This window comes from Canis aureus, chromosome 7, assembly GCF_053574225.1.
Source record: "Canis aureus isolate CA01 chromosome 7, VMU_Caureus_v.1.0, whole genome shotgun sequence".
Lineage (NCBI taxonomy): Eukaryota > Metazoa > Chordata > Mammalia > Carnivora > Canidae > Canis > Canis aureus.
In genome coordinates, this window is record NC_135617.1 from 62,141,916 (window position 1) to 62,169,076 (window position 27,161).

Sequence of the window (27,161 nt, forward strand, 5' to 3'; positions counted from 1 at the left end):
GCCGGCAGGGGGCGCCGCGGCCCGGGGGAGGGCGAGAGGTCCCGGGCTGCGCGTCCACGAGCTCCGCGAGGCGGGGAGCTCCCTCCAGGCCTGCGGCTTGCCCGCCTAGGCGCGGCCACACGTGGTCTCTGCGTGCTCCCTTCATTGGCTCAGGAAGATGCTGGGGCGGGGCCGCCCCAGCCGTGGGGGTGGGCCTAGGGGCTAGCTCAGCAGGGGACGCGTAACTTTGCGGGGTGGGGTTCCCCCAAGAAAGTCTCCGTCTGAAGGCTTAGGATGCGCAGGCTTAAGAGGAGCACTCCAAGTTTGTGACCTGGCCGCCTCTCCCAGGGGTGCCCCTGACTGCGTTCAATCTAGGATGTTTACAGGGTGAGGAGATCCTCGCTCTCCCACCAAACCGATCACGCGCCCCTTCCCCTTCCCCGGGCTGCGCCACTAGCAAATGGCGCAGTGTCTCCTGGAGGTGTCGCTGTCCCCAGCCTGGAGGCTTCCGGGGGACTTCCAGGGACCGGGAAGGCGCTGGCCTAAGAAAAAGCCTTCGGGTTCCGAGTCCGAAGAGGAGGAGCAGGTGGGGCAGGGGGCGTCCTCCCTGGCGTCGAGCGGCTTCTCCAGCCGGCCCCGTTCCTGCCCTTGGGGTGCCTCCGTCCGGTCCCCAGCTCGATCTTCCTGCTCCGGGCTGGATGGAAGCGGCCCTCTCCGGGCCTCCGGGCCGAAGCGGGAGGCAGCGGCGGGAAGGGCTGCTCGGGAGACGGCCGCGGCGTCCTCCGCTCCGTCGAGGCCCGCCTCCCCTGTTGCTGGCCGGGCCAGAAACGCGGGTCTCAGAGCCGGGAGCCCCTCTCCCGGATCCGGGCGGGGCGGGGCGGGCGCCAGAAGCCGGATCCAGCTGGGGCTCCGGCCTCTATCCCGCCCCGCCCCCGGGCCGTGCGCGCCGCCGCGCCGCCGCGACGCCGCTCCCGGGCTCCCCCCGCCCCCGCGCGTCCCCGCCGCCGCCCAGCAGAGGGCGGCCTCGTCCCCAGTCCGAGAGTGAGTCCCGCGCCGCAGCCCCGACGGTGGCGCGGGGTGGGCTCGGGAGGCCCTGGAAGCGCTCCGGCCAGGGACGCGCGGTGAGAGCTGCGGGCCCCGAGGCTCGGGTCTGGGGGATGCGGTGGGGGGACGGGACGGCGTGGGACCGGGGCGAGGGTCCCGGCCCGGGAGAATCCCCTCCTCGGCCCAGCCCTAGCCGCTGCCCCCTTCCCCCCGGATCTGCACCTTCTCCTCCCTTACCAGGGGACGCCCTCCCTTCCAGTGCCGGGGCCTGGCTGGAGCCGGCAGCCGAATAGCGACGCTCAAAGCAGCGGGGGCAGCAGGGGCCGCCCCCCGGCACGGCGTAGCGCCCCCCGCCCAAGGGCCCGGCGCAGTCCTGGCAGCAGAAGTGGTTCTCGTGCCAGCGCCGCCCCTCGGCCTCAGTGCAGCGCCGGGAGAAGATGAGCTGGGAGAGGGGGGAGAACGGCCCGTTCATTCATTCATTCACTCATTCATCCACCCAGAACCACGCCTTTTACCCAGTTAACGCTAAAGCACGTCTACCGACATCCCCTTTGATCTACTCAACCACTCGGGCGCAGGGAGGGTTGACTGGCCTAGCCGGGGTCCCGCTAGCAGGTGGCACCGCCTGAAGAAGCGCGACCCCGGTCGCCGGGACTCCCAACCCAGGGTCCCGCTCTGCCTCTTGGGCTCCCATTATGGCAGTTCCTCGCCTGATCAGGACAGCACTGGGCACCCGGCAAACCGAGATGAACGCCTGTCCCTGCTCCGGAGAAATCCTCTGAGTCCCAGAAAGTCTGGGGGCCTCTGCTTGCGGCAGGGGAGGGCACAAGGTGACGGGTCCCCATGCCCAGGATTCCAGTCAGAGCCACAGGGAACACAAAGGACCCAGGCTGGTTCGGAGTCCTCCACTCCGCGGTACCGGCAGAGGTGTCCCCTTACCTCTCCCGCGGTGGACCCTGGGCAGCCCCCTCCCAGCAGCCCTCTTGGGGCTGTACCTGGTCACAGGCCGGGCAGCGGGGCCGGAGCAGCTCTGCGTGATGACGGCCGCAGTAGAGATGCCCGTCGTGGTAGAAGTAGATGAGGTCTATCAGGGCCTGGCCACAGGCCTGGCAGGCAAAGCAAGCCGGGTGCCAGCGGCGCCTCTCTCCTGCCCGGGCTGCGAACACTCCGTACTCCCCTGGCCTCAGCGGCTCCCTGCACTGCCGGGTCAGGCGCTGGGCTGGTCAGAGGCTTCCCTCCTGGCTCTTCCATCTTAACCCCAACCCAACGGTTCCCCCTGGCAGGCCCACCTCCACTGCAGGCTCCTCGGAGAACCCCTAAAGGTGGCCTCTCTTTTTGGAATTTGCCAAACTGTCAATCCCCAACCCCTGTTTCCCCACCTGAGCCCCTGGAGCTAGGCCCTTCTACAGAAGTGAGAAGGCAAGGAGGAATGGGGGGGGGGGCACACTACATACCTTCTCACAGGTGTGTTCCACCAGATTGGAAAGTACCAGGCAGGCCACCCCCTGTCCCAGGGCCTCCCGCCTCCGCTGGGCACAGAAGAGCCGCAGCTCGGCCAGCTCATCCTCTTCAAAGGCCAGGCAGTAGCGTTCCTGCAGAAACAGGCCTCCACTGAGACTGGGAGAGCCCCAACAGGCAAGGCTGGAGTTTGGAGGGAGAAGGCTTAGTTAGCTGCTGGGTCAAAGGAAGGTTGTAGAAGCTTCTGGAGGTGCAGAAGACAACGGCACAGAAGGGCACAGAGAGAGGGAAGAGAGCTGGAGTAAGCCTACCTCAGTCTCACCTGCCCCCGGGAATGGCCACCACTCAGGTCCTGACAGCCCACAGCACTAAGCCCTGTCACCACTTATCTAGATCCTTACCCCCAGGGAGCTGGAGCTCACTGTCACTTTCTGTTGTTTTTCCGATTTATTCCACGTTCCCTGGTCTTGCCCGCCTAGCTGAAGTGTAAGCCTTTTGTCTGGGCACACACTTAGGGCCTCAATAAATACTTAACCATACTCTCTACATTTGTACATTCCACTATTGGTTTCCGAAGTTGTTCATGTCCATTTTCTCATTTGCTCTTCAACTAAGCATTGTGGGCAGAGCAGATGCTTTTGTACCCATTGTGAAGACTTGGAAACTCAGGCTGGGGAGGGGAATGAGTTCCCCAGTTAGCGGCACAGCTGGGTCCTAGTTCCCTATCCTCTGGAGTCTGGCCCCACAGTAAAAAGAGGGAGGCAGAGAGAGGGAGACCCACATCACTGTCCTGCGGAGGCAGCTGCTGCAGGAGGATCCGAAGCCCAGGCCAGATGGAGGCCCCGTCTGTGTCCAGGCAAGGGAGCCCCAAGCTCAGAACTTCGGGATCCTGAGGAGATGTGGCAGGAGAGGGGTGGTTAGTTTTGCCTTCCTCTTCTTTCCTCCCTCCTCCTCCCAATCTGGAATGATTACCATGTGCCCCCCTCCAAGATCAAGACAAGGACAGCTGATCCACTCCTGCATTTGTGGTCTGATTGAAGCAGGCTGGGGAGGCCCCAAACCCCCAAATGGCATCCTTTCTTATGCTTGAAATCAACCGATTAGTCTGGGGCCAAAGCCTGGAGTTGGCTTTGACAACACAGACTCCCCAAGAGAGGGAACGGGTATTCATGTGAATAAGTTTAAAGTCGAACCCCCATGTCCCCATCCCCCATCCCAAGGGGGCTGTAGGGACAGGGGTTCCTGCAAAGAGAAAAGGACCACAGGAGATCGGGCTCAAAGGCTACCTTCCAGGCGGGTGGTAGAAATGGGAGGAGGCCTGTAGGATGGAAGGCAGGTTGGCCTCAGAGGGAAGGGAAGGGCTCCTACTACCTGCGCAGAAGTCTCCTCAGGGTGCTTGTCTGGCAGGTGGCCTGGGTCACTGTCTGAGTTGGCTGGTGGACCTGGCTCTGGAGGGGTGAGGCTCTCCCCTTGATGGGGCCAGTCAGAGCTCGGCACTGACATTGGTGACAAAGTCTGTCCAGAAAACAAGAACTCCCATTTGTCAGTCCCTCATGTACGATGTGCCAGGCAGGGCTAAGTGCTTTGCAGGCATGGTCTCCTTCTGTCCTCCCAATGACCAGATGAGGTGGGTGGTTCTCCTGTCCCCATTTTATAGATGGCTACACTGAGGCTCACAGAGCATAAATGCCCAAAGTCACTCAGCTACTAAGTGGCTGAGCCAGATCTTGAGGCCAGGCCTTTCAGAAACTCCCAAGAGTTCTGAAGCTCAAATTCTGGGTCGTCCCAAGATTGGGAAGGAGGAAAGAGGAGGCCCACAATGGAAGGAGAGGCCATTCTGCCTTTCTAATGAGCCTTTGGGAGACTGGCCCCTTCCCCACCTCCCCAGTGTCAACTCCCACCATTCATCATTGTGCACTGAACACTCCACTGAACCTGCATCCTCATGCTCCCAACACAAGGGCCACTTTGCCAGCTGCAAGCTCAAGACAGTTCCTCATCTTGTCTATAAGCTCAAGGACAGGAAAATCCCGTGTGCTTTTGGCTTCTACCTATAGCAGCAATTTCCCATTTTATTGGATAATTCTAAACACATCTCTTTGGCCCTCCTTGGGGCCAGCCTTAGCAGGACCACAGGATCTTGGGGGTGAGGGTGACCACTGAAGTAGAAAACAGATGGGCCCTGCCCTTAAGGAGCTCATACTCAAAAAAAAAAAAAAAAAGGAGCTCATACTCCTGTGGATAAGAGAGAGATGAGACTAGACTGAATAGGGCCAGAGCTCTAGGCAGGTATATATGGCACTCTAGGAGAAAAATAACCAGAGCAAACTTTTCTGTAATGTTTACTCTGTGCAAGGGACCAAAATAGCACTTTACATAATAGAATGCATCCTTAAAACAATCCTATCAGGTAGTTTCTGTTATCCCAGTTGAGAGCTGAAACAAACTGAGGTTAACTTGCCTAAGGTCACACTAAAAAACTGGGGGATGTCCTAGGAAGAAGTTGCCTTTGAGGTCTAGGATGGATTTTGACAGCAGCTAGGGCACAGGAGGTCCTCACCAGATCCCAGGCCTCTATAAAACTCAGCTGTGGAGTTGAGAACAAGGTTTGGACTCTTAACAGTTATATTGGTTCCCAGCCCTCCCACCCCCTTCAGACGTCCTGTGCCACCCATCCCTGCTTCCACACCCATCTGCTTCCTTCCTGTTCTGTCATGTTTCCTGTGGAAAGCAGCCAGGATGGGCTGTTCACATTCAGGGCCAGGAGTAGCCACTTCCCCTGACAGCACTGCCCCTGCTCCATCCAGGCGGCAAGAGGCACTTGGGAGAGGGTTCGGAGCCACCTGGGACCTCAGGGTGGATTTGCACCCTCTTCCAGGTTCTAGTTTGTCTGCAATTGCCCCGCACAGAAACAATGCTCAGAAGTCAGCTCTCACCCCTCACCCTTCCATCCTCCCATCTCCACTCAGCCCTGGACCCGGTCTTACTAACAAGCTGGATTTCTTCAAGAATCCCCCTCCTTCTCAGGGCTGAACCCTGTCTCCCGCCCCCGCGCAGGTGCAACCCGGTTCAAGAGTTCACTCTTCCCAATCCGCCCCTGCCCTGGAGGGCAGAGCCTGCACAGCCCTAGGGACCAGGGAGGTAAAAGGATGGGAAGGTTTTCCGCGGACAGCGAGAGAGAGAAGTACCCGGCCCTGCCAAGTGTCCCCTCGACAGATTCCTAGGGCTTGTTCTTGGACGTCCCCGGGAGTCGGGAACCCCGGGGTTCCCAGTCTGGGTGCTGGGAGCTTAGGGGAGGGCACGGGACTCCGCCGGGGTCTCACCCTCGCTGCGCGCCGGCGTCCGGGCAGCTCTGGACGGACCCCGCCGGCCGGCCCCCCGCCCAGTCCCCACCCTGAGGCCTCAGCGCCCGCCCCCGCCCGCCCTCTCCCTCGCCTCCCGCGGCCCCCGCCCGCCCCTCCCGGACTGGAAGAGCGGGCAGCTGGCGCGGGGCCTGGAGTTGCAGCCAGAAGGACAGGATCTGGGGGACCGCAGGGTGGAGAGTGCAGGCTCCACTGCCCCTCCCCACTCCCAGGGGCTCGCGAAGGCACTGCGCCCCCGCGGGCACGGGGCGGACACCTGGGAGCCGCCGTCGGGCCGGGTCTTCAGTCATTGGCGGAACCGTGCGCCTCTCCGAGCCGGCAGGTCCCCTCAGACCCTCCTCCGGCCCCGCCCCTCTCCGGGTGTCCTCACCCCTCTCAGTTGCCTCCCCCGGTCCCCAGCCCTCTTTAGGGATTCTTCATCTTGCCTTTCTCCCTGCAGGCAGGCCGTTCAGGCCCTTCCCCTATCTTTTTTGTCTCTTCCCCCGACCCCGGTCCCTCTTCTGATCCGGGGAGTGGAAACCTCCGGTCCCATCTCTGGGTCCCTTCTCGGCCCCGCCCCCGCCCCGCTCCGCCCCGCCCCGCCCCGCCCCTCTCCGTGGGGCTAGCTCCGCGGCTGGCCCGGAGCGCCCTCTGGCGTCTGCGCATGCTCCCCGCTCCCGACTGCAAAGTCCTCCAAGGGGACCTTCTAGGCTGCGCGCTGGTCGCCCCCGATCGGGTCCGCCCGCCCGCAGCGTCTCGTTGGTGCTGCCGGTGACCTCCGACCCCGCGGCCGCGGGGCGGGGCGGGGCGGGGAGGCCTTAGCTCCGGGCGGGCGGCGGCTGCTGCAGCGGGACCCGGGAGCGGGGCCCGGCGCCGCCCGGGCCGCGGGGCGATGTGAGTCGGGGCGCGGCGGGGCGGGGACGAGGCGGTTCCACCGAGGCCGCACCGCGCCGCGCCACAGCCTCCGCTCCCTCCCGAGGAAGCCCTGGGCGGGCGGGCGGTGGAGTCCCGGGGCTGGGGGCGGGGATCTGGGACGGCGCGCGGCCCCGACCTCCCCCATCGCTTCCCGGTGTCTGTAGAAATTCCCTGACAACCCCGCCACCCGAATCTGTCGCTCATTCCCCAGAACCACCCCACCCCCAACCCCGGACACACCTCGGCTTGTCCTGGAGCCCTTGGAACCCCCTCACTCCTGCGAATTCTCCTGTTCACGCCCGCAGAGCCACCACTCTCCGGAATGCCCCCCAGATGCTTCCAGAGCGCTGCGGTTCCTGATCCTGCATACGCCCCGTTCTCCTTGCACCACGCTTTAATGCAGAAAACTTACCCATGTTTCCGCAAGCCCTCCTATATTTTGAGTCCCCATAACCCACCCTGACACTCCCACCTCCGATCCACACCTCTGGGGGACCAGAGCCCCTACCTGTCCCAGCCACTGTAACCACCACCACCCCCACCCCACCCCCGTCACTGAAGTGTCATGATACGTTCTGATATCCTAAAGACAAACGAAGGGGACAGAAAAAGGTGCAACACCCTCCCCCATCTTGCACCCTATAGTTCTTGGTTTCACCCCCAGACTCCCTGTTGGTGGCTCCAGCCTCAGTATTTTCCGGGCTGCCTGTCTTCAGGCTGTGCACACCTCCCTCAGCCTTTTTCCTTCTTGCAGAGCATAAGCCAGACCAGAGGGATGGGGGTCCCTTTACCGGGAAAGCTGTAGGAGGAAGCAGAGCACAAGGGTCCCCTGGGAAAGGATATTGCTTTTGGAAAGCAGGAGGGTGGGATTTCAAGGATCTCCAAGGCCCTGGCTTGTCAACATGTCCACCTGGGGCTGAATCCCCTGGATCCCTGAAATTTTGATTTATTGTTAGCGTTTATGTTAAAATTTTAGGCGTTACAAAGCTTGGAGAACAGAATATCTATCAAGTTTCCAAATGTCAGATGGAGGGAGCGTAGCTTGTCCTGGAAGGGGCAAATACCCGTTTTCGTGACCATTTTACTACGGACTTAACCGCTTTCAGGTTAATTAAGCCAGAACCTCGCCATTTACAGAGGTTTCCCTTGAAAACTAAGGCCTTGAGGTGGGAGGTAGGGGATTGTCTTGCCAGAGTCTCCCAGATGCTTAGTGCCAGCTTAGATCATTCGTTTCCTGAATCTTAAGCCAGCATTCTTTCCAGTACATCACAGTGTCCTTTTCAGAAAGCTCTCTGTAGAGTTAAAGTTTTCTGCAAAGGTAAGGTGGTGGTTTTGGTGTTGGTTGTAACAGGATTCAGATGGGTTCTAGGGGCAACTGAAAAGGCTGTCTCCGACTTCAGATTCCTTGCAACTAGGGTAGTGGCTCCCTTTCAGGGCCTGAGGGGCTTGGATTTGTAGCCCTTTGGCCTTGAACTCACTCTCTTCATTGTGTGTCCTGTCAGGACCTGGAACAGATATCCAGGTGGGATGGATTGACAGCAAGTGAATTCATTAACAATTGGGGGCGAGCATGGAAGGTTTCCGCTAACTTGTGGTCTTTGTTTCCTGTGCCAGGTGAGCCCCAGGTGTGTCCCAGAGGGATCCAGGTGACTTCTCTGCAGACTACTTGCCATGATGCCCCACCAAGAACAGGGGGAATAAAGTGGGGGTCCTTCCCCATGCCCCTCCCATGGTCAGCTCCCCGATGGCCTGGGTGAGGTGAGAGCTGTGTAAAGGAGCCACTCTTCTGGAGTTTTCCAAGTCAGGAGGAATGGGGGATATCAGTCAGGATTGTTCAAGGCTTTACACATTTAGTGGGAGTTCCTGAAGGATATCTGATCTTACAGATTCATTTTTTCAAAGATATATTTATTTAAAGATATATTTATTTAGTGAGGGAGAGGGAGAGGGAGAGAGAATCTCAAGCAGACTGCTGAGTGCAGAGCCTGATGTGGGGCTCAATCTCATGACCCTGAGATCACGACCTGAATTGAAATCAAGAGTTGGAGGCTTAACTGACTGAGCTCCCCAGGTATCCCTTATAAATTGATTTCTTGCATCAAGTTGCAACCCTTCTGGTTGCGACTGTTCTGTGCATTTGTTTGCTCCCTAAGGTCACTCCAGTTTGGCGGTCTCCTCTCCATTCTAGACAAAGGCCCAACTGTTGTGACATGTAATCCAAGTGCCATAATCCTGGAGGGAAAAGCCAGATACTAAGGCCTCTGGTCTCCTTTTTAGACAAAGAGGAGCAAACCCAGAGTTTATTTTTTTTTAAAGGAAGAAATGCATAATCAAGGTTATAAAAAATGTGCTGTTTTGAATTTAGTCTTCTTACTGTATCTTGACTGTGATGTGATGCCTCACAGAAGAGAACATCAAAAAGATAAATTTGAAGTCCATTTTGGGATGGTGGTGAGGGAAGAAAAAAGAATTTGAGTGATGTGGGAAGGGTAAGGTAGAAAAGAGGGGAAAAAAAAGAAAAAGAGGAAGGTCCAGGCCAAAGTGTCGGGGACTCCCAAGTTACAGTTTCTCTGCTGAATCCAGATGAAGGCTCTGGATTGGCATCCAGCTCCCTCTGAAGAAAATCACTTTTCTGGTTCCCTGCCTTTTATATTATTTAATTTAATTTAATTTAATTTAATTTAATTTAATTTTATATTTTATTTTGTTTTATTTTATTATTTATTTTATTTTATTTTATTATTCTATTCTATTCTATTTCTATTTCTATTCTATTCTATTCATCTTTTCAAAAAAGAGAGGGAGAGAGCATGCAAGCAAGGGGATGAGCAGAGATAGAGACACAAGCAGACTCATGCTGAGCATGGGGCCTGACCTGGGGCTTGATCCCACAACCTCGAGATCATGACTTGAGCCAAAATCAGGCATCAGACGACTGACCAATCTCACCACCTAGGCACCCCTCCCTCTTTGTCCATGCTTTTCCTGCTTTACAGGCTTCCCATTGCTTGCATTATCTCATTCAGAATGCTCCTCACTTCTCAGGGTCCAGATCAGATGTTACCTCTGAGAAGTTCTCTTCCTTTGCTCTGTCAGCATTAATCTTTAACACATCCTAACTTGAATTAATGTTTATCTGACACATGTCTGGCCCTGGATTGAGAATATGAGTGTCTTAGAGGAGGGACAGAGTCTTCCTATGTCCAAGCGGAGGTGATCTTAACGAGGTGGTTCTGTCAGAGTCCCTAAAGTGGGGCTTTCCAGAGCTGACCTAGATTACCTTGTCCATTGCATTTTCCCCTAGGGTGGCCTGGCTGTTCTGACACCATGGGGAGCTGCTGCAGCTGCCTGAACAGAGACAGCGTCCCAGACAACCACCCAACCAAGTTCAAGGTACTCGCAACCTCCTCCTCTCCTGGGCTCCCTGGATGGCTCCTGGGCCAACCTGTCAAGTTGCCGTTGCCTCCCTAGAGAAGGTGAAGTGACAGGCCAAGGTGGTGGCTCCTTAAGACTTGAGGCCCAGACCGCTGCCCATTGCGTGGCTCTCCTATACCATGAATGTCCTACCGAGAATGAAGAAATACTGGGATTCAAACATCGTGCCTTTGGAACATCCACTCCTACCAGTATCTCTTCATAGCTTTACATATATATTTTTTTGGAGGAAAAAACAAGTCTGTGTTTGTGAGTTAGTATACATACATAGATATGCATTATGCATGGTAAGCCCTATATTAGCGTTTGCTGGTGGCTTTGGGAAGCTAAGGCCAGGCCCAGTGGCCCCGGGCATCCCTGGCCCCTGCCACCTCACTTCCCTGTAGGGGAGTCCCCTCCTCACACCCAGCTTTTGAGGCACAGGTTCTCCTGCTTGCCAGAAGAGGGAGCCCTCGGCAAGGTCCTAGAGTTAGGGAAGTGGTGGAGGAGGTCTGTGTTCTGTTCTCAGGGGCCTTAAAATTTTAGCTTGAAACGTCATGCATTGGCATCTGGTCCTTGGGCAGGGGTCATGGACCGTCAAGGTCCTCTAACCTTGGTCATCAAACCATCTGACCTAGGAGGTCAACTGACCACCCCCACCTCACTGCCCAAGTGCCAAAGCCGAGGCCTAGCGAAGGGCAGTGGTCAGTGGCACTGCTGGATCCGCTTGGTCTCCTGGTGATCATGTGGCATTCCAGAGAGCCCCTTGGCTCCCCAGCCCTAGCGCTGCATTGGCCTGCCTCCCAGTGGCTCAGGGACCGCTACGCATACTCATTGAACTCCCCCCTGACCCTTCTGTTCTCTGCCCCCCTAGGTGACAAATGTGGATGACGAGGGGGTGGAGCTGGGCTCCGGAGTCATGGAGCTGACACAGAGTGAGCTGGTCCTGCACCTGCATCGGCGTGAGGCTGTCCGCTGGCCCTACCTCTGCCTGCGGCGCTATGGCTACGACTCCAACCTCTTCTCCTTTGAGAGTGGCCGCCGGTGTCAGACGGGCCAGGGTGAGTATGGCTCCTGCTGCACACCAGGAGAGGGGTTTGTGCCCCAGGGCAAGTACTGGGGCAGGAAGTCAGAGCTCAGGGGGCCGTGGGGAAGCCTGCTGACCTGGTGGATATTACCCAGAGAAGGGAAGGGTGATGGCCAAGAGCACATAGTGTGTTCAAAAGAAACTAAGTGGACTCCCAGGCCAGTGCTCTTTCAGCTCAGTCATTGGGATTCCAGTCTGGGTCCTTTTGTGGGGGCATTTATTGCATAGCCCGTGGGAGACAGCCAGTGCTCCCTGGCCAGAACCTGTCTGGGTAAGCAAGTGATTTCTCCTTCCTCTGTACCCTAGTTTGAGGGTATGTAGAAACAAATTTTCTTCTGAGCCCCCAGGTCATAGACCCTGGAGCCCGTGAATAACGAAGGGTCAGGCTGGAGGCTCTAGTTACCTTGGGGTTGCGTGGCTTGGGAATGCTAGGCTTGGCAAGGTCAGACTCGGGTCTCTGATGTACTGAGTAACCACCCGGAGGTTAATATTTGTCTCCTGTCGCCTGGAGTGTGATGTTTTCTCCCTTCCTCCCCTTTCTCCCTGCAGTCAAGGGTCAGAGAACGGTGATCCTTCAATGAAGTCAAGGCTAGAGCCTGCCATGGCTCTTTGAAGGAGTAGCATCGTCTGGGCTTATCTCTTAGGACCCAGACCCAAGCTCTGGGTTTCTGGAAAGAACCCAGGCCAGGCTTGCATTAGATGCGGTTAGGGTTGTGACTGGGGAGGTGGGATGAACAGGCTCCCCTGATGAGGCCACTGTCCACAGCAGTGAGTCTCTGATGTTCTGGGAGCCTTCCCCTCCATGCATCTTCCTCTTTGGGCTTCCGAAGCAGAGGTGCTTACGTTGGCTGAACAGAAAGAAGACAGGAAGGGACTTCTTGTCATGTGTTTCGTCTGCACTTGGGATTCCAGAGGGGCTGCCCTAGGCCCCCACACCGAGTTCTCCTCAAACTCCAGGCTTTCCCAGGCTTTTCTGGCTCCTAGTATATCTTGCCAGCAAAGTCCTTTTCCATCACTTCCTCTCTATCCTTGCTGTCTCATTCCCGCAAATCTCATTTTTCATATGTCAGCCGGGTTTTATTGATCTCTGTTCTGGATATATGCATGCGCATAGACCCCAAGTAGCCTCCCCTGAGCCTTGGGCCCTGCTGTTGCCAGGATGGGGTGTGCAGAAGCCCAACACGCCAGGGGTACCTTTGGATCCCTTGAATCACCCTCAGCCAATCCTGCTGTCCCTGGGACTCTGAGGTGCTGCATTGGGGTCTGAAGGGCCATAGGGCAGCCAATGAAGAGCTAATGATTGCCTGGCCACATGTGTCTTGTAGTGAGTCTGCCATTCTTTCTTTCTTTCTGCACCGGAGTTTAAGTTCCATGAAGTCAGGGGCCTGTACAGAGTAGACATTCCCTCTCTGGCTGGGTACTGGACTAAGTACAGTGAACGAACAATGAACAGGGAGAGACTCTCCTGCCTCAAAGAGCTTGGACATGGTTGTGCATCAAGCCAAGAGTTGGTGCCCTGGGTAGAGCCTCTTTTTCTGAGGAGCAAAGGGTGGTACGTGGAGGAGGATGGGGGCAGCATGTGAAGTGGTCACTCATTTAACACAGTAATGCCCCCACCTTGCCAGCAGAGGAGACCCCCAGTGGGTACCTGAAACCACAGATAATACCAAACCCATATATATTCTGTATTTTCCTATACATGTGTGCCCGTGACACAGTTTAATAGGTTTAATATGCAAACGAGGCCCAGTAAGAGATTAACAACAATAACTAATAATAACAACGTAAAACAATTGTAACAATGTCCTGTAATAAAAGTTACATGAACGTGGTCTGTTCTCTCTCAACGTATCTTACGGTACTACACCACCCTTGTGATGACATGAGAGGATAACATGCCCACGTGATGAGAGGAAGTGAGGGGAATGATGTAGGCAGTGTGAGGTAGTGGTAGGCTCCTACTGATGTTCTGACATCAAAAGGAGGCTCATCTGCTTCTGGACCCCAGGTGCCTGGGGGTAACTGAACCCACAGAAAGCAAGACTGGATGAGGGGCAATACTATCCTTTTCTGCTCAGATGTTGACTTCTCCCCTTACCTGTGTACCCCTCACCTGTGCACATGACTGAGCTGTGAGGAATACAGGTGAGGTAATAGATCTCTAGATGGTGGTAATGGATGAGGGGAGGGACAGGTGGGCCCAGTTCCTTCCTGAGCTCTCAGATCTTTGTGTTTGGGATGAGGGGCCCTTCCGCCCCCTCCAGGCCTGGGACAAGTTCAGAGGCATTCCCTGAGTGTTGTGCGTCTCTTCAACCTCCTTGGTCCTTGCCTGTTGGTACATGGTCAGAGGAGCCTCATTTTTTTCCTTTCTTCCTTCAGGGATATTCGCCTTCAAGTGCTCCCGGGCCGAGGAAATTTTCAACCTGCTTCAGGATCTGATGCAGTGCAACAGCATCAATGTGATGGAAGAGCCGGTCATCATCACACGCAACAGCCACCCGGCCGAGCTTGGCCTCCCTCGGGCCCCCCAGCCTCCCAATGGTGAGGAGACCCCATCCTCAGCCTCCATGATTGTATACACAGGCCCAGTCCCTGCCAATGCGAGGCCTGGAGGCACAAGTCAGGCAGGCAGGCAGGCGGGGACGGCTGGGCCACCCAGCCAGGACAGTTGCCCGACATCCGATGACTCTTGGGGACAAGTAAGTCCTTGTCTGGGCCAATCAGGTGACTCAAGCTGCGGCTGGGGCGTTCTGGGCCTTGTAATGACGGATGGTCCGGGAGCAGACAGGAAGACACTGGGTTTCCATAGCAACAGCAGTCTGGAGCTAGTTTGCTTTCTTCTTTCTGTCTACTGGGTCATACCCATCTACCTTTCCTGATTTGGTGTGGGCATCTTTGCCCATGCCTGTTTTCTGGAGAGGTTCCCACACCTTCCTCTGGTTTATTCAGTGGGTCCACACTGAGCCCCTCCTCGGTGTTCTGCTCTTCGTGGGCTGGCCTGCGGCAGGGGGTGAGGGGGGGTAGAAGATAGAAGAATGCAGCCTCTGATGTTGGGGAGTTTCCCCAGAGCTCACTGGCAGAGCTAGAATGACGTGAAGGGACAGTTCAATGATGACAAGGTGACCCTCAGTGTTTCAGCTGAGGTTGGACTGGGGGACGTGGGGCTCACCATGAGCTTTGAGGGAGGGGGTGGGATTAGAGAACAGAGAGGTGGAAGATGATGGGGGGCTGCCGGTTAAATGGGGCCCACCGTCCTGGGGGCCCTGGGAATGTTTCCCCTCAGGTTGGAGGACTCCCAGGAAGCCACATGCTCAGCTGCAGGTGGTTGTCAGGCGGTGTAAGGACCCCCACTGCCCACATGGGCTTGTCTCCTATGTGTCCAGCTCTAGGCTACACTGTCTCCAGCTTCTCCAATGGCTTCCTTGGCTGCCCAGGAGAGGGCCCGAGATTCTCAGCACCCCGGCGCCCTTCGACAAGCAGCCTGCGACACCCCTCGCTTGGGGAAGAGTCCACTCATGCCCTCATTGCTCCTGATGAGCAGGTGAGCAAGCAGCTGCCCTGCTCCTCCCCATTGGCCTGGGTGGAGATGGGCCATCAGGAAACAGGGCGCCTCCTAGGGATCATGGGCAGGGAAGAGAATTGATAGGGTCCCTTACTGTCCAGAAAAGGGATGCAGCTTCCCTGGGAAGTTTGGAGGATGTGGAAGAGGTGGAAACTCCAGCTCTTTTCCCCATATTTCTCTTACCCTGTCCCTTCTGCTCTCTCCTTCCTCCCTGCCCTTGGGCTCTCCTGCTTCACCTGGACTCCTTCCCCCAGTCCCACACCTATGTCAACACGCCAGCCAGTGAGGATGACCACCACAGGAGCCGGCATTGCCTGCAGCCCCTGCCCGAGGGCCAGGTGCCCTTTCCCCCACAGGTCCGGGCCCCCGACCCCCGTGACCCCCAGGTGTTCTTGCAGCCGGGCCAGGTGAAGTTCGTGTTGGGCCCAACCCCGGCTCGGCGGCACATGATGAAGTGCCAGGGCCTCTGCCCCAGCCTGCATGATACCCCCCCCCACCATAACAACAACAACGAGGGCCCTTCTGAGTGCCCGGCCCAGCCCAAGTGCACCTATGAGAACGTCAGTGCGGGGCTGCGGCCAGGGGCGGGCTGGAGACTGAGCACGGAGGAGCCAGGCTGGAATGGCCTTGCCCACCGCCGGGCAGCCCTGCTACACTACGAAAACCTGCCCTCCCTGCCCCCTGTGTGGGAGAGCCACACCCAGCGGCTGGGGGAGGAGGCTGGGGATGACGGAGACTCAAGGGATGGGCTCACTCCGTCCTCCAACGGCTTCCCTGATGGTGAGGAGGACGAGACCCCGCTCCAGAAGCCCACCAGCGCCCGGGCTGCCCTCCGTAGCCATGGCAGTTTCCCTGTGCCACTGAGCCGCCGCCGAGGCTCCCCGAGAGTCTTCAACTTTGATTTCCGCCGGCCGGGCCCTGAGCCCCCCAGGCAGCTCAACTACATCCAGGTGGAGCTGAAGGGCTGGGGTGGAGACCGCCCCAAGGGGCCCCAGAACCCCTCGGCCCCTCGTGCCCCCGCGCCCACCACCCACCCCACCCGCAGCTCAGACTCCTACGCCGTGATTGACCTCAAAAAGACCGTGGCCATGTCCAACCTGCAGAGGGCACTGCCCCGAGACGATGGCACTGCCAGGAAAACCCGGCACAACAGCACCGACTTGCCTCTGTAGGGACGTCCTTCCTCCCGCTCCGCCTCACGCTCCTGTCCCCCGAACCCACACCCCGGGTTCCAGGCTGCTTTGCAGAAGGGCACTGAGGTGGAACCAGATGCTTCCCTCTGCTGGCTGGTTCCCCCAAGACACCAGCCACTAAGTCTCCTGGTCTCCAAGTTGGGGAGAGAGGAAGGGTGACCAGGCGAGGAGGGAGCCATGATGTAAACTGTGAAGGGTTCCTCCGATGCATCTAGCACCCTCCCGTTACGTCCATTTGTCTTATCTGTCGTCTGTGTGTTTTCTTTGGTTGAAATTTTGAAACATTTTGTACCTGTTGATTTTATTTATCAGTTTATTTTTCTATTTATTGTTTTAAATGTAATTTAACATATTTATTATTAATATGATTATTTTTAAATTCTGGCTGGGCGAATGATGTCAGATTCTTACTGAGTCTTTTCTGGCATGGTTCTGGCTGGGAGTAGGGGAGGCCTCGTAGACAGAGGGGCTTCATTCTGGGAAATTTGGGGTGGTTGTGGCTTTTGTGACAGGTCTGCGACCATTTCTTTTTCTCCTCCAAGAAGCCCTGTCCCAGAACTTGAAGTTGCCAGGGATGGATGTGCTACCAAAGGAAAGCGACAGGACAGCTGAGTCCTGGATGCAGAAAGGGGATCTGGAAGGAAATCTGCTTTAATGGGAACACCTTGACCCTCCTGAGTTGGTGGGGGAAGGCAGGGGTTGGGGAGCAGGGGGTGGAGGCTGTACCAGCTTTACCTTCTCTGGGACCCCTTACTGATTTCCCTTCTGCCACTAGGCAGGTCCTAGGGGTACTGATCTCCTTTAACACTTTGGCCCAGAGGTGGACCCTGGATCCTCCTTTGGCACCCGCAGCATGGCTAGATCAAGGCTAGAACCTTTAAACAGGACTTTGCTAAAAGCCCAGGAATAGCAAAAGGAAAAAACACAGTGTAATATATAACCCACTAATCAGGCTTGCTTAGTTATTTTCCCAGAGAACCGCTCCCCAGGAATGGACACTTTGGGGTTCCTCTGCCCTACCACAGGGGCCAGCCCTGGCAGAGGCTCCACATCTGGATACCTGCCTGGAAGCCTGGGGCCTGCACGGCACTGCATAAACCCCCTGCCTGGTGCATTGTTGCAGGAGCTCCCTTTACTTATCTTGAGGCCGCTGCCGCCGCCCCCTCTCACCAGCCTCCCTGCCTCCAAGACTCCATTTCTATCTCAGCCCCCTGGATGGTTAATTTAAAGGAAATCCAGCATCTGCGATAAGCCACTGGGGGCCTCAGGGAGGAGTGGGAGCAAGGTTTGCCCAAGACCGGGACAAACCTTGTCTCCGGTCATTGTTTGTGCCCCAGCTCCCTGCCCTGGGGAGCAAGCACACCTGTCCTCCTGACTAAGGAAAACAGCCAAGGTGAGGCCTACCCTGTTCCCTCCCCACCTGCTCTCCAGAACAACACTGCCCAGGCTTCAATTCCGGGACTGCTCTCTCCCTGGGTGGGGATCGAACTGACTATCTTCCAGATTTCTCCACCCTTGGATGTAACTCTCTTGTCAGTGAAATGGGTGAAGAGAGCACTGGCCACAGCAGGATGGGAGAAGCCCTTCACCTGGGGCCCAGTAGGGGCCCCGGGTACAGCAGCTGCTACCGTGGCAGAGCTGGCACCAGACCCTTCTACCTCCTTCTGATCTCTGGGCCAGAGGGATGACTGCTCCAGGCTGGGAAGTGTTTCCACCCTGCAGTAGGGGGTGACCTCTCTGCAGCCCATCCAGGCAACTCCGCTCTGCTTTCTCCCTGTCCTCCCCACACTAGTCCTGCTCCTCCTTTGGGGGCTCCTAGTCAGGAGTGCTAGTCTCTCCAAATAGGAGACCCACGACGGGAAAGGTACAACCATGCTGGGACGGGCCTAGGGGCCCTGGCCATGCCAGTGACTCACAGGTCTGCTCGGGCCCCTCCTCATGGACAATGGCAGGGGATCCATGCTTGAGTCAAGAGACGGGATTCTGAATCTGACTCTGCTATTATCTATGGTCCCTTGAGCAACGGCTCACTCCCAGTCAGCCTCAGCTTTTGTACCTAGAAAACACGGAGCTGACTGGGAAAAGTAGCCAATGAGATGATGAACATGACACGACTTTGGTAAGTAGACAGTGGGCAAGCTAACAACCCAGCTGTTCCATGGGGCGCCTGGGGGGCTCAGTGGTTGAGCATCTACCTTTGGCTCAGGTCATGATCCCGGGGTCCTGAGATTGAGTCCTACATTGGGCTCCCCACAGGGAGCCTGCTTCTCCCTCTGCCTCTCTCCGTGTCCCTCATGAGTAAATAAATAAAATATTTTGAAAAATAAAAGCTGTTCCAGAGGAAGAAACTCCTGGAAGTCACATGTCTCATTCCCAAGACCCCAGGCCCACTACTGCACCCCTGCTGAAAGGCGCAAGGGATGGCCAGCCTCCTCTGGGGTAGTCCCAGACCAAGTCCTAGTAGCTTCTAGGCACATAATTGTGGAGCCTGGGGACTTCCAGAAGATTTAGCCCAATGTGGCTGCCAGCCTTCCTGCTCCCCTCCCCAGGTCATTGCCTCTGCCCCAAGAGTTCAATTGCAGGAATTTCCCAGTGGCGGGGTGGATGGGGTGTGAGCAGACAGCTGGATCTCCAGGCGGGAAGTGGAGGGTGGGAGTGAGGCCCAGGAGGGCGACCACTGCTCCCTCAGGGAGCCTGCCCTACTGATGTCAGGGTGTGGTGTCCTGATGGAATCATTTCAAAGATCCTCACCAACATCAGTGAATGTTTGCTGAGTGCTCAGTTCCCTGCTTTAGAAACAGGCCCTACCCACCCCCCTGGGCTGCCCTCAGGAAAGGATGGGAGCCAGCATCCTGTCTGGGAGTGACATTTCAGGTCAGACCAGGAGGGGCCCTCCCCAAGCCCACCCCTGGGTAATAATAGCAGTCTACAATGGTATAAACACTGTCTGCTTTCCATAGGGCCCTCTCCACCATTTATCTCTCCTGGGCTTGCTGGGCTGGATTGTTATCACCACTGTGCAGAGGAGGAAACAGGCCAAGAGGTAAAGTGACTTGCTTTAGGGCGTGAAGGTAATTAGTGGCTTGAGCTCGGGCTGCATGCCAGGCGTGTGTCTTTCCATGCTTACACCTGACCCGAAGGGGCTTAGAGCCCTTGGGTGGGCTGCAGAAAGAGTGGCAGGAGCTCTGGCCTGTAAGATTGGGCCTGCAGAGGCCACATTCCAGGGCTTCTACCCAGGAATCCTTGTGAATTCCCAGCCGGGGCCTTGCCTGATGCACAGGTGAATGCGCTCCCCCCAGAGCCTGCCTCCTTTGCTTTTTTTTTTTTTTTAAGTTTTCTTTTTTAATTTGAGTATAGTTAACCCACAAGTTACATTAGTTTCAGTGTACAACTTAGTGATTTGACAGGTTTCTACATTATTCCATGCTCGCAGGTGTAGCTGCCGTCTGTCAAGTGGCTGTTACATTATCATCAACGGTATCCCTAAGCTGTGCCTTTTAACCCTGTGACTTATTCACTCCATGACCAGAAGTCTGTATCTCCCACTCCCCTGCACCCCTTTTGCCACCCCACCCCCAGCCACTCCCCACTGACAACCATCAATTTGTTCTCTGTATTTACTGGTCGCATTCCGCTTTTTGTTTGTTTATTCACTTTTTTAAGATTCCACTTATGAGTGAAACTGTATGGTATTTGTCTTTCTCGGCCTGACTTAGTTCACCAAGCGTGATGTCCTCTAGGCCCATCCATGTTGTCACAAATGGCAGGATTGCATCTTTTTAATGGCTGTATCATATTCCATTGTGCAGACCACATTTTCCTTATCCATTCATCTATTGAAGAACACTTAGGTGGGCCCCTTTGCTCCTGCAGTGTCTCCGATCGGCTCCGGTTCTGTAGAGGGCCTGTAGAGGGCCGCGCAGGAACCGGCCCAACCCCCCCAGCCCCGCCCCCCTCTCCTGACAGGTGTCGGCCTCACAGGAAGGTTCCTCTGGTCAGGTTAGGGCTTCTCTGAGCTCTGGGGTGCCCTCAGACCAATACCGTAAAGGGGAATCATGCTCGCAGGGGCAGGGGCTTTTTTTTTTTTTTAAGATTTTATTTATTTATTCATAGAGAGAGAGAGAGAGAGAGAGGCAGAGACACAGGCAGAGGGAGAAGGAGGCTCCATGCAGGGAGCCCGATGTGGGACTCGATCCCAGGTCTCCAGGATCACACCCCGGGCTGCAGGCGGCGCTAAACTGCTGCACCACCGGGGCTGCCCAGGCAGGGACTTTTATAATGAGGGACCCTTGGACTCCAGAGAGGAGGCTAAAGGGAAAGGAGAGCTGAGGCAGAGGTGGGGGCCCTGCGGGGAGCCCCAGGGGCTCTGCATCTGTGGAATCAGAGTCCAGGATACAATCTCGTAGCTCAGCTGAGCTAAGAGCCATCCAAGGATCCTTTTGACTGGATTCTTGGAGATGTCTATCAGGTCTTTGCTCACATGCTTCCCAGGAGGGAGAGATGGCTGTCTCAAAAGTCCTCCCTCCAATCAGTGTTATGATGTCCATAAATGCCTCTCATTAGGGCCTAATTCTGCCCACAGATCCACATGTGGCTGTCTTGTCCCTCTTCCAAGGATGCTGAACTTTGAAACTTGGCGCCACCACTTACTCACACCTGGACTCCTCTGTGCTTCGGTTTCCTCACCTGTGACAGAGGAATGATAACATCTCTCTCTCATGAAATCGTGGTGAGGATCAAAATAAGAGAATGTCTGCCAAGCACGAACCATGGCAGCTGGCCCATAGTAAGTGCTCAGTAAATGGCAGATGTTTTCACCAGAACACGGTTCTTTCTGACATAACGGTTCTGGATGTAGTTGGGTCTGTCCTGGAATTTAGAGGCTCCAGCTCTTGCCATGAACACGGAGATGACAGGACAGCATGGCTGGGGGCTGGGGGCATCAGAAAGAAGTGTCCAGGAGGGGATTCTCTATGGGCCATAGAGCATAAGTTTTGCTGCATCACTGGGTCCTTCACCCTAGCCCTTCTAGAAGCTGTAGTATGCCTGCTGTGGTTGGCAGGAAGCCTTCCTGCCACTTGCCTTCCTCGCTTTCTGGGCCCAGTGAGAATGCCCCTTGAGTGAAAAGGCCCAAGAAGGAATGCAGCTGGGGCAAGATGTGGGGAAGCTGGAGACTGACCCTTTGGGGAAGGGAATGAGATGCGGTGCAACTCTCCTTTTGCCTGGGTGCTGCTTGGGTGGGGGAGAGTCTCGGGAGGGCTTGGAAGTAGATGGGAGCCTGGGTGGGAAGAGTGGAGGCCATGGGGCACAGGGCTGGGTGGGGACGGGGAAGAGTTTCCGGGTGTTCTTTGAGGCTCTTTGCGTCTCTGGCCCAACGGGTTGGTTCTGACCTCTTTCCTACTGAGCTCCACTTCCCTGGGACTAAGGAGCCTGAGGAGTAGATCGATATATTGATATATCAGGCTTGAGCTGCGGGGCACGATGCACAATCCTACAAGTCTAGCAGTCTTGATATCCCAAGAAAATGCTGGACACAGTGGGCCCAGGATCCAGAATCCAGATTGTGTGGGCTGAATCCTGACAGAGCCTCAACTCTCCGAAGCTGGCAGTTGAGGAAGTGAGGCTCACACAAACAGGAGTAGGGGACGCAAGCCTCTGCCATTTGAAAGCTGTGTGACCTCAGGCAGATCACTCATCCTCTCGGTACCTGTTCACTCATCTATTGAGGGAAACTAATAATGTTTACCTCATAATGTTGTGTGTTAATAAGAAAATGCGCATAGAGGGCCCAGTGGGTACTAGGCACAGAGCCCCGTTTGAGATCTGTTAGGATGGTCACAGCATAGTGACCAAATCCCTATATCACAGCCGGTGAAGCTTGCTAAAGAAGGTAGACCATGAAGGGTGAGGAGGATCTAGGGAAGGCCAGCCAGACCCCTTCCAGACTCCCTCAGCATCTGGGAAAGGGGATGTTCAGCCAGGAAAGCAATCAGGGTAGCTCTAGGGAGTGTTGGAGGCCTCTGGATCCTTTGTCTCCCCCATCACTGCTGGGTGCATGAGGACACCCTGGGCCTTTGGGTCCCCCTTCCCATTCCAGGTCTTAGTGTCCCTGTGTAGTGGGCATGGGAATCCAAGCCCTTTGGGTGTCAAGGTGTCAGGGAGAGGTGCCCATACCTGCTGAGGGAGAGCCTTACCGAGGCTACCTGTCCCCAGCTCCCTGTGCCAGGTCTCAGGCTCCTACCTCACCCAGATGTTCCACACCAGGAGCCCTAGCAGGCTGCACTGCCACTCACAGGCTGACCTCTCTGGAACCTAAACTAGATCGGCCAGGATCTGGACTGGGACTCCAACCAGAGCTCCAGACATGGAGCTTCCTGGACCCATTATCAATGCTGGGTTTGGAACTCTTGGAACAATCCCAGTTCCTACTCTTTATCCAGGCTCTGTGATTAAATTTTCTGGTCTTGGATATCCCAAGCCTGGGACTCCCCTCCTCACCACCCAATTCTCAAACCCCAGGCCTCTCCACAACCTCACCCAAGGAGACCCGAGCATGGCTAAGTCTAGCATGGTTCAGACAACTTCCTGCAGCCTGTTCTAACCTGCTGTGCTCCCCACTGCCGGCTCCCAGCAGGGTCTCAGGAAGACACAGGGTGCAGGAGCACCGGTTCGTAGCCCCTCTGGACAGGCCTGAGGGCTTCAAGGGGAGGCTGGTCAAGGGCCAGGGAGAGACTCTGGAAGTTCCCAGCCCCACTGGCAAGAGAGACTGAGGCCGTGCATGCCCACAGGGTAGCCAATGAACAGGGTAGGTAGGACTGGCTGGCTTGATGTCAAATGTCGGTGGTAAAGGCCGACCACTAGTCCTCATTTTGGCCTTGGGAAACAGAGTCACATAGAGGAGCTTTCCTGGGTCTCAGCTGGGCTGAGAGGAGTTCCCAGGCTGTGGGTGCTTAGTGGGGCCTTAGAGGAGGCAGCTCCCTTGGGGAGGGGAGAGGACAGGGATGGAGGGCAGAAGAGGAGGGGGCCGAATGGTAGGGAGGAAGAGAAGAGGGGGGAAAAGGGAGGAGGGATGGAGAGAGGAGGACTGCAGGGAGCTCTTCTTGCTTGCCCAGGTAGGAGGAAGGTGTGCCTGCACGGGGAGCACTGGGGGGACGCAGGGCCCCCATGGGGGAGCAGGCCCTGTGCGCAGCCCAAGGCTGGATGTGAGTGCCTGTGTGCAAGGGGGTGCCTCCGGGCATGTGCATGTTTGTGCTTGTACATCCAGACAGGACAGTGTGAGTGTGGGTTCCTTTCAGCGTTTTTTTTTTTTTTTTTTTTTTTTAAGATTTTATTTATTTATTCACGAGAGACAGAGTGAGAGAGAGAGGCAGAGACACAGGCAGAGGGAGAAGCAGGCTCCATGCAGGGAGCCTGACACAGGACTCGATCTCGGGTCTCCAGGATCACACCCTGGGTGGAAGGCAGCACTAAACGACTGAGCCACCCGGGCTGCCCTCCTTTCAGCGTTTTGCACAGCGAGCTGGGACACACCAGTACACGCACACATGCACATACAAAGCCCTGCAGAGCTGTGCTGCCTAAACTAGCACTCTGCTCTATTCAGTTCCAGACAGCTGCATTAGGCGAAGAGCCCCCATGGGCATCTGCCGGGCTGACCTCACAATCCACTAACGAATGGGGTGGATAGCATTTGTTTTTATTTTTTTATTTTTTTATTTTTTTATTTTTATTTTTATTTTTTTTTAAGATTTTATTTATTTATTCATGATAGTCACAGAGAGAGAGAGAGAGAGAGAGGCAGAGACACAGGCAGAGGGAGAAGCAGGCTCCATGCACCGGGAGCCTGACGTGGGATTCGATCCCGGGCCTCCAGGATCGCGCCCTGGGCCAAAGGCAGGCGCCAAACCGCTGCGCCACCCAGGGATCCCAGCATTTGTTTTTAAACTCATCTCTTCAGGGATGCCTGGGGGGCTCAGCGGTTGAGCATCTGCCTTTGGCTCAGGGCGTGATCCTGGGGTCCTGGGATCGAGTTCTGCATCGGGCTCCTGGCAGGAGCCTGCTTCTCCTCTCTGCCTCTCTCTGTATCTCTCATGAACAAATAAATAAAATCTTTTAAAAAAATAAAAAAATAAAGTCATCTCCTTGCCCAACATGGGGCTTGACCTCATGACCCTGAGATGAAGAGTGGTACCCTGAGCCAGCCCATGGGCCCCAGACAGTGGTCAAAAAGTTCCTCTGCATGAGGAGGTCTGCACACAAAGTGAGTCGGGGTAGGAGAGCTTCTAAGATCGGACTTCAGTCTTGTAGGGAAGAGGAAAGCTGAAGCTAGAGTGGGAGGTTCTGAAGTCATCTTAACCTGAAGTAAGGCCCTTGCTGTGCCCCAAGTGTCCCACATAAAGACACCTGGGGCCTTAGCGCCACCTTGTACCAGCACAGTCACACACTAGGCCCCTGAGCCCACCCAGCCTGCTTGACCTAAGGGTCCCACACTCTGCTACTTTGCAGCCTTTCCCTGAGGTCTCTCCCATTCCTCTGCCCCCCGTAATCCTATACAGACCCTGCCCTGGCCCACGTTACGCACCCCTTCACATGCCCCCAGTCAGAGGGTCGGGACACAATTCCTTTCCTCAGGGAGCCCCATTGGAGACACACCCCTGCCTTCAGGGACCCCCAGTCTCATAGGAGAAGCCTCATCCATACGTTTAAGAGCTCTGCTAGGGAGTAACAGGAGACTCCTACAGGGAAGGCCGGCACACCTCCAAGCCATGTCCAGACAGAAGATATATAAAGAAATCTCCTTGGGCATTTACTCTCCAAATCCTGATAACAGTCCCAGGAGCAGTCACTCCTCTCCCACAAATGATCACTCAGTTTTTCTTAAGCCTGAGACTTGGTACTTACTACTGTGGGGGTCTCCATTCTATTTGCCCAGGGAAAGGGCTGAAGCCAAAGCAAGAGGCATGATGGGTAATGGGGTCCTCTTCAAGTTCCTCACGCCTCCAAGTATGGTGGGCTGTGCTCCTCTTCTCTCCCAGCTTTCAACCCTGCTCCTGATGAACAAATGTGCAGTGAGCATCCTCTGTGCCTCGAACGTCAGCGACACGGAGGAAGGAAGCAACACCACCCTGCTCCCCAAACACCTGTGATTAATCACTTGTGTGGAATGACAGTTGAGTGTGCAAGACAGTGTGCTTGTGCACGCGTACATGGGCTCAATGCCACATACATCAATATTTCTCAAATTGCAGCTCACAACTCATTAGAAATCAGTTTAGTTGATTGGAACAAGCACTTTCAAAAGAAATAAAACAGGAAAATCAGGTGCACACACATACCATGGACTAGAACTTTGTATAGAACAGTGAGGCTTTTGTTTCCACTATGTATTATATGTATGTGTATAAGCTAGTGATGTAAAATACATTTCTAACTGTGGTCAAAAAAACCTCAAGGCCTTAGCTCTGGTGGTTGAGCCTCTGCCTCCCTCAGCAGGCCCGTCTCACTGCTATAGTCCAACCTCACGGCTCCGTCAAGTCATCTGTCTACCTTGGGCGCTTTGCAGGTGCTATTTTGCCTGCAAGAGCCACTCCTTTCTCATTCTCACCTGCCCAGCTATTCATGGTGCAGAATGCAGCAGTAGGTCACATTATCCCCCTCCCTCCAGGGATGCAGATACCAAAGCTCAGAGAGGTCAAGTGGTTTTCCCAGTGTCACACAACCAGAGGGGGTTGGGATAGGAACCCAGGCTTCTTTGATTTCTGAGCTCAGGTTCTTGCCTTAATGCAGCAAGACTTGCCTGCTGAGCACCTCACTCCTTTCCCTCCAGGTCAGTGCAATATCTACCTCATGGGGTTCCAGTCCAGGCACCTGCCCTGGGAGGGCAGTTGGCCCCTGTAGCTCCCAGATGATGCCTTCCTGAGGGTCTCTACTCCATGTCTGCCATGGGCAACAACAGGGGGAGCCTGGCCGCTGCTGTGTAGACTGTCTCTGACTATCTCTCTGGCCAGACACAGAGAGACACAGTGCTGTCTGGGTCTCCAGGTCTCCTAGAAGCAGGGGAGCCCCTATTTGTCACTCATTCCAGAGAAACCCAACTTCTCAGGGTCGAGAACTAGGATGCCCCAAATAAAGCAGCTCTGTGGGTTCTGGCTTTGGGGAACAGTCAGGCAGCTGGGGTCCAAATAAAAGGGTATCAGGTCAGTTTGAGAGGAATTGAGTTGGCAGGGTGGACAGAGCCTTGGATGGGGAGCCCCCACTTGGCATGACAACTGACTATGCTCCAATGGATATGACGGCCCCTGGGCAGGGCCTTGGTGGTGCAGGGACAGGCTGGACTTCCTGGCTGAACTTTATCTCTGACAGACTGCCCCTTGCCATTGGGTCCAGGGTGAGCAGAGGGTGGGGGAGGAGGACAAATCTAACCCTTAGAGACCGCAGCCCTGGGGGACTCTGCCCCTCTCCGAGGTGCCCAGCCCAGGAGACAGGTGCTCAGGAGGCGAGGATTTCAGGCTGCAGTTCTCTTGCTTCCTGACTCTCTCAGGAGCCCTTCCTATCCTACAGCGTCTATGAAATCATGAGTGTCTGGGTTGCATCTACACTAAATATATGACAATCAAGTTGGTCAGCATGGAGCAGGCCAGCAGGTACCCGGCAAGTCCTGAGCCAGGCAGTACGGCCTTGGGGTGCGAAGGGTGCCATGCCTCGTCCTGGACCAGAGACGCAAGTTTGAGAACTCAAGAACAAGTTCTCCAGGAAGCTGAGCTGAGAATGCAAAAAATAAGTACATGTGCTGCAGGGATCGGCCTGGTGCTTCCAGAACGCCTGCCCTGACAGCCACTGGGAAATTGCTCTAGTGGCCACAGGAACCAGTGTGTCTCTCCAGTGCTTTCCAGCCAGCGACAGACCCTGGACTTAGAAGGAGAGGCAGGCAAGGTGCAGGTGAAGGCTCCCACTTCTGAGCGGAGTCTGTGTTACCTGGAAAAGCTGGATTGAGGTCCCGAGACTGGGTGGTATGCGCTGCCTGGATGAGGAGCAAGCCCAGCAGAAGGATGCGTTAGTGCGATGGGCCTTTGAAGAGGCTTGGGGAAGGAGGTGTGGGTTTGAAGACCAGACAGGCCCCATCGGGAGGAAGTGGAGGTAAGAAGACCACAAGACCCTAGTTTATTTAG

General features: G+C 55.8%; 2 protein-coding genes across 13 annotated transcripts; one reads left to right on the top strand and one right to left on the bottom strand.

Annotated features, from left to right (window-relative positions):
* Window positions 1-109: 109 nt before the first annotated feature.
* On the bottom strand, window positions 110-7,124 carry PRICKLE4 (prickle planar cell polarity protein 4). 10 transcript variants are annotated; one of them, XM_077904043.1, is made up of 8 exons: window positions 6,269-6,395; window positions 4,943-5,068; window positions 3,853-3,996; window positions 3,263-3,370; window positions 2,478-2,615; window positions 2,019-2,222; window positions 1,261-1,465; window positions 110-791 (listed from the first exon to the last, which is right to left on the bottom strand). In XM_077904043.1, exons 3-8 carry the CDS (start codon window positions 3,982-3,984, stop codon window positions 433-435), a joined length of 1,146 nt encoding a protein of 381 aa, XP_077760169.1. In that variant the 5' UTR covers window positions 3,985-3,996; window positions 4,943-5,068; window positions 6,269-6,395; the 3' UTR covers window positions 110-432. The 10 variants fall into 10 exon arrangements, with proteins under 10 accessions (XP_077760169.1, XP_077760170.1, XP_077760173.1 ...); XM_077904044.1 differs by lacking the exon at window positions 6,269-6,395 and adding an exon at window positions 5,171-5,659; XM_077904047.1 differs by lacking the exons at window positions 4,943-5,068; window positions 6,269-6,395 and adding an exon at window positions 6,978-7,124.
* Window positions 1,012-16,377, top strand: FRS3 (fibroblast growth factor receptor substrate 3). 3 transcript variants are annotated; one of them, XM_077904037.1, is made up of 7 exons: window positions 1,012-1,100; window positions 8,352-8,495; window positions 10,042-10,130; window positions 11,026-11,212; window positions 13,618-13,779; window positions 14,622-14,779; window positions 15,055-16,377. In XM_077904037.1, the coding sequence occupies exons 3-7, from the start codon at window positions 10,065-10,067 to the stop codon at window positions 15,970-15,972; spliced, it is 1,491 nt and encodes a 496-aa protein (XP_077760163.1). In that variant the 5' UTR covers window positions 1,012-1,100; window positions 8,352-8,495; window positions 10,042-10,064; the 3' UTR covers window positions 15,973-16,377. The 3 variants fall into 3 exon arrangements, with proteins under 3 accessions (XP_077760163.1, XP_077760162.1, XP_077760164.1); XM_077904036.1 differs by lacking the exon at window positions 1,012-1,100 and adding an exon at window positions 6,594-6,716; XM_077904038.1 differs by lacking the exon at window positions 1,012-1,100 and adding an exon at window positions 7,868-8,055.
* Window positions 16,378-27,161: the final 10,784 nt, after the last annotated feature.

Coding starts and splice junctions, on each gene's coding strand:
- FRS3 (XM_077904037.1), top strand. CDS start 10,065: ATGGGGAGCTGCTGCAGCTGCCTGAACAGAGACAGCGTCCCAGACAAC. Junction 11,213..13,617: donor CCGGTGTCAGACGGGCCAGG/GTGAGTATGGCT, acceptor TTCTTCCTTCAG/GGATATTCGCCTTCAAGTGC. Junction 14,780..15,054: donor TCATTGCTCCTGATGAGCAG/GTGAGCAAGCAG, acceptor TCCTTCCCCCAG/TCCCACACCTATGTCAACAC.
- PRICKLE4 (XM_077904047.1), bottom strand. CDS start 3,984: ATGTCAGTGCCGAGCTCTGACTGGCCCCATCAAGGGGAGAGCCTCACC. Junction 2,223..2,477: donor TGGAACACACCTGTGAGAAG/GTATGTAGTGTG, acceptor CTGACCCGGCAG/TGCAGGGAGCCGCTGAGGCC. Junction 1,466..2,018: donor GCTGCCCGGCCTGTGACCAG/GTACAGCCCCAA, acceptor CCCCTCTCCCAG/CTCATCTTCTCCCGGCGCTG.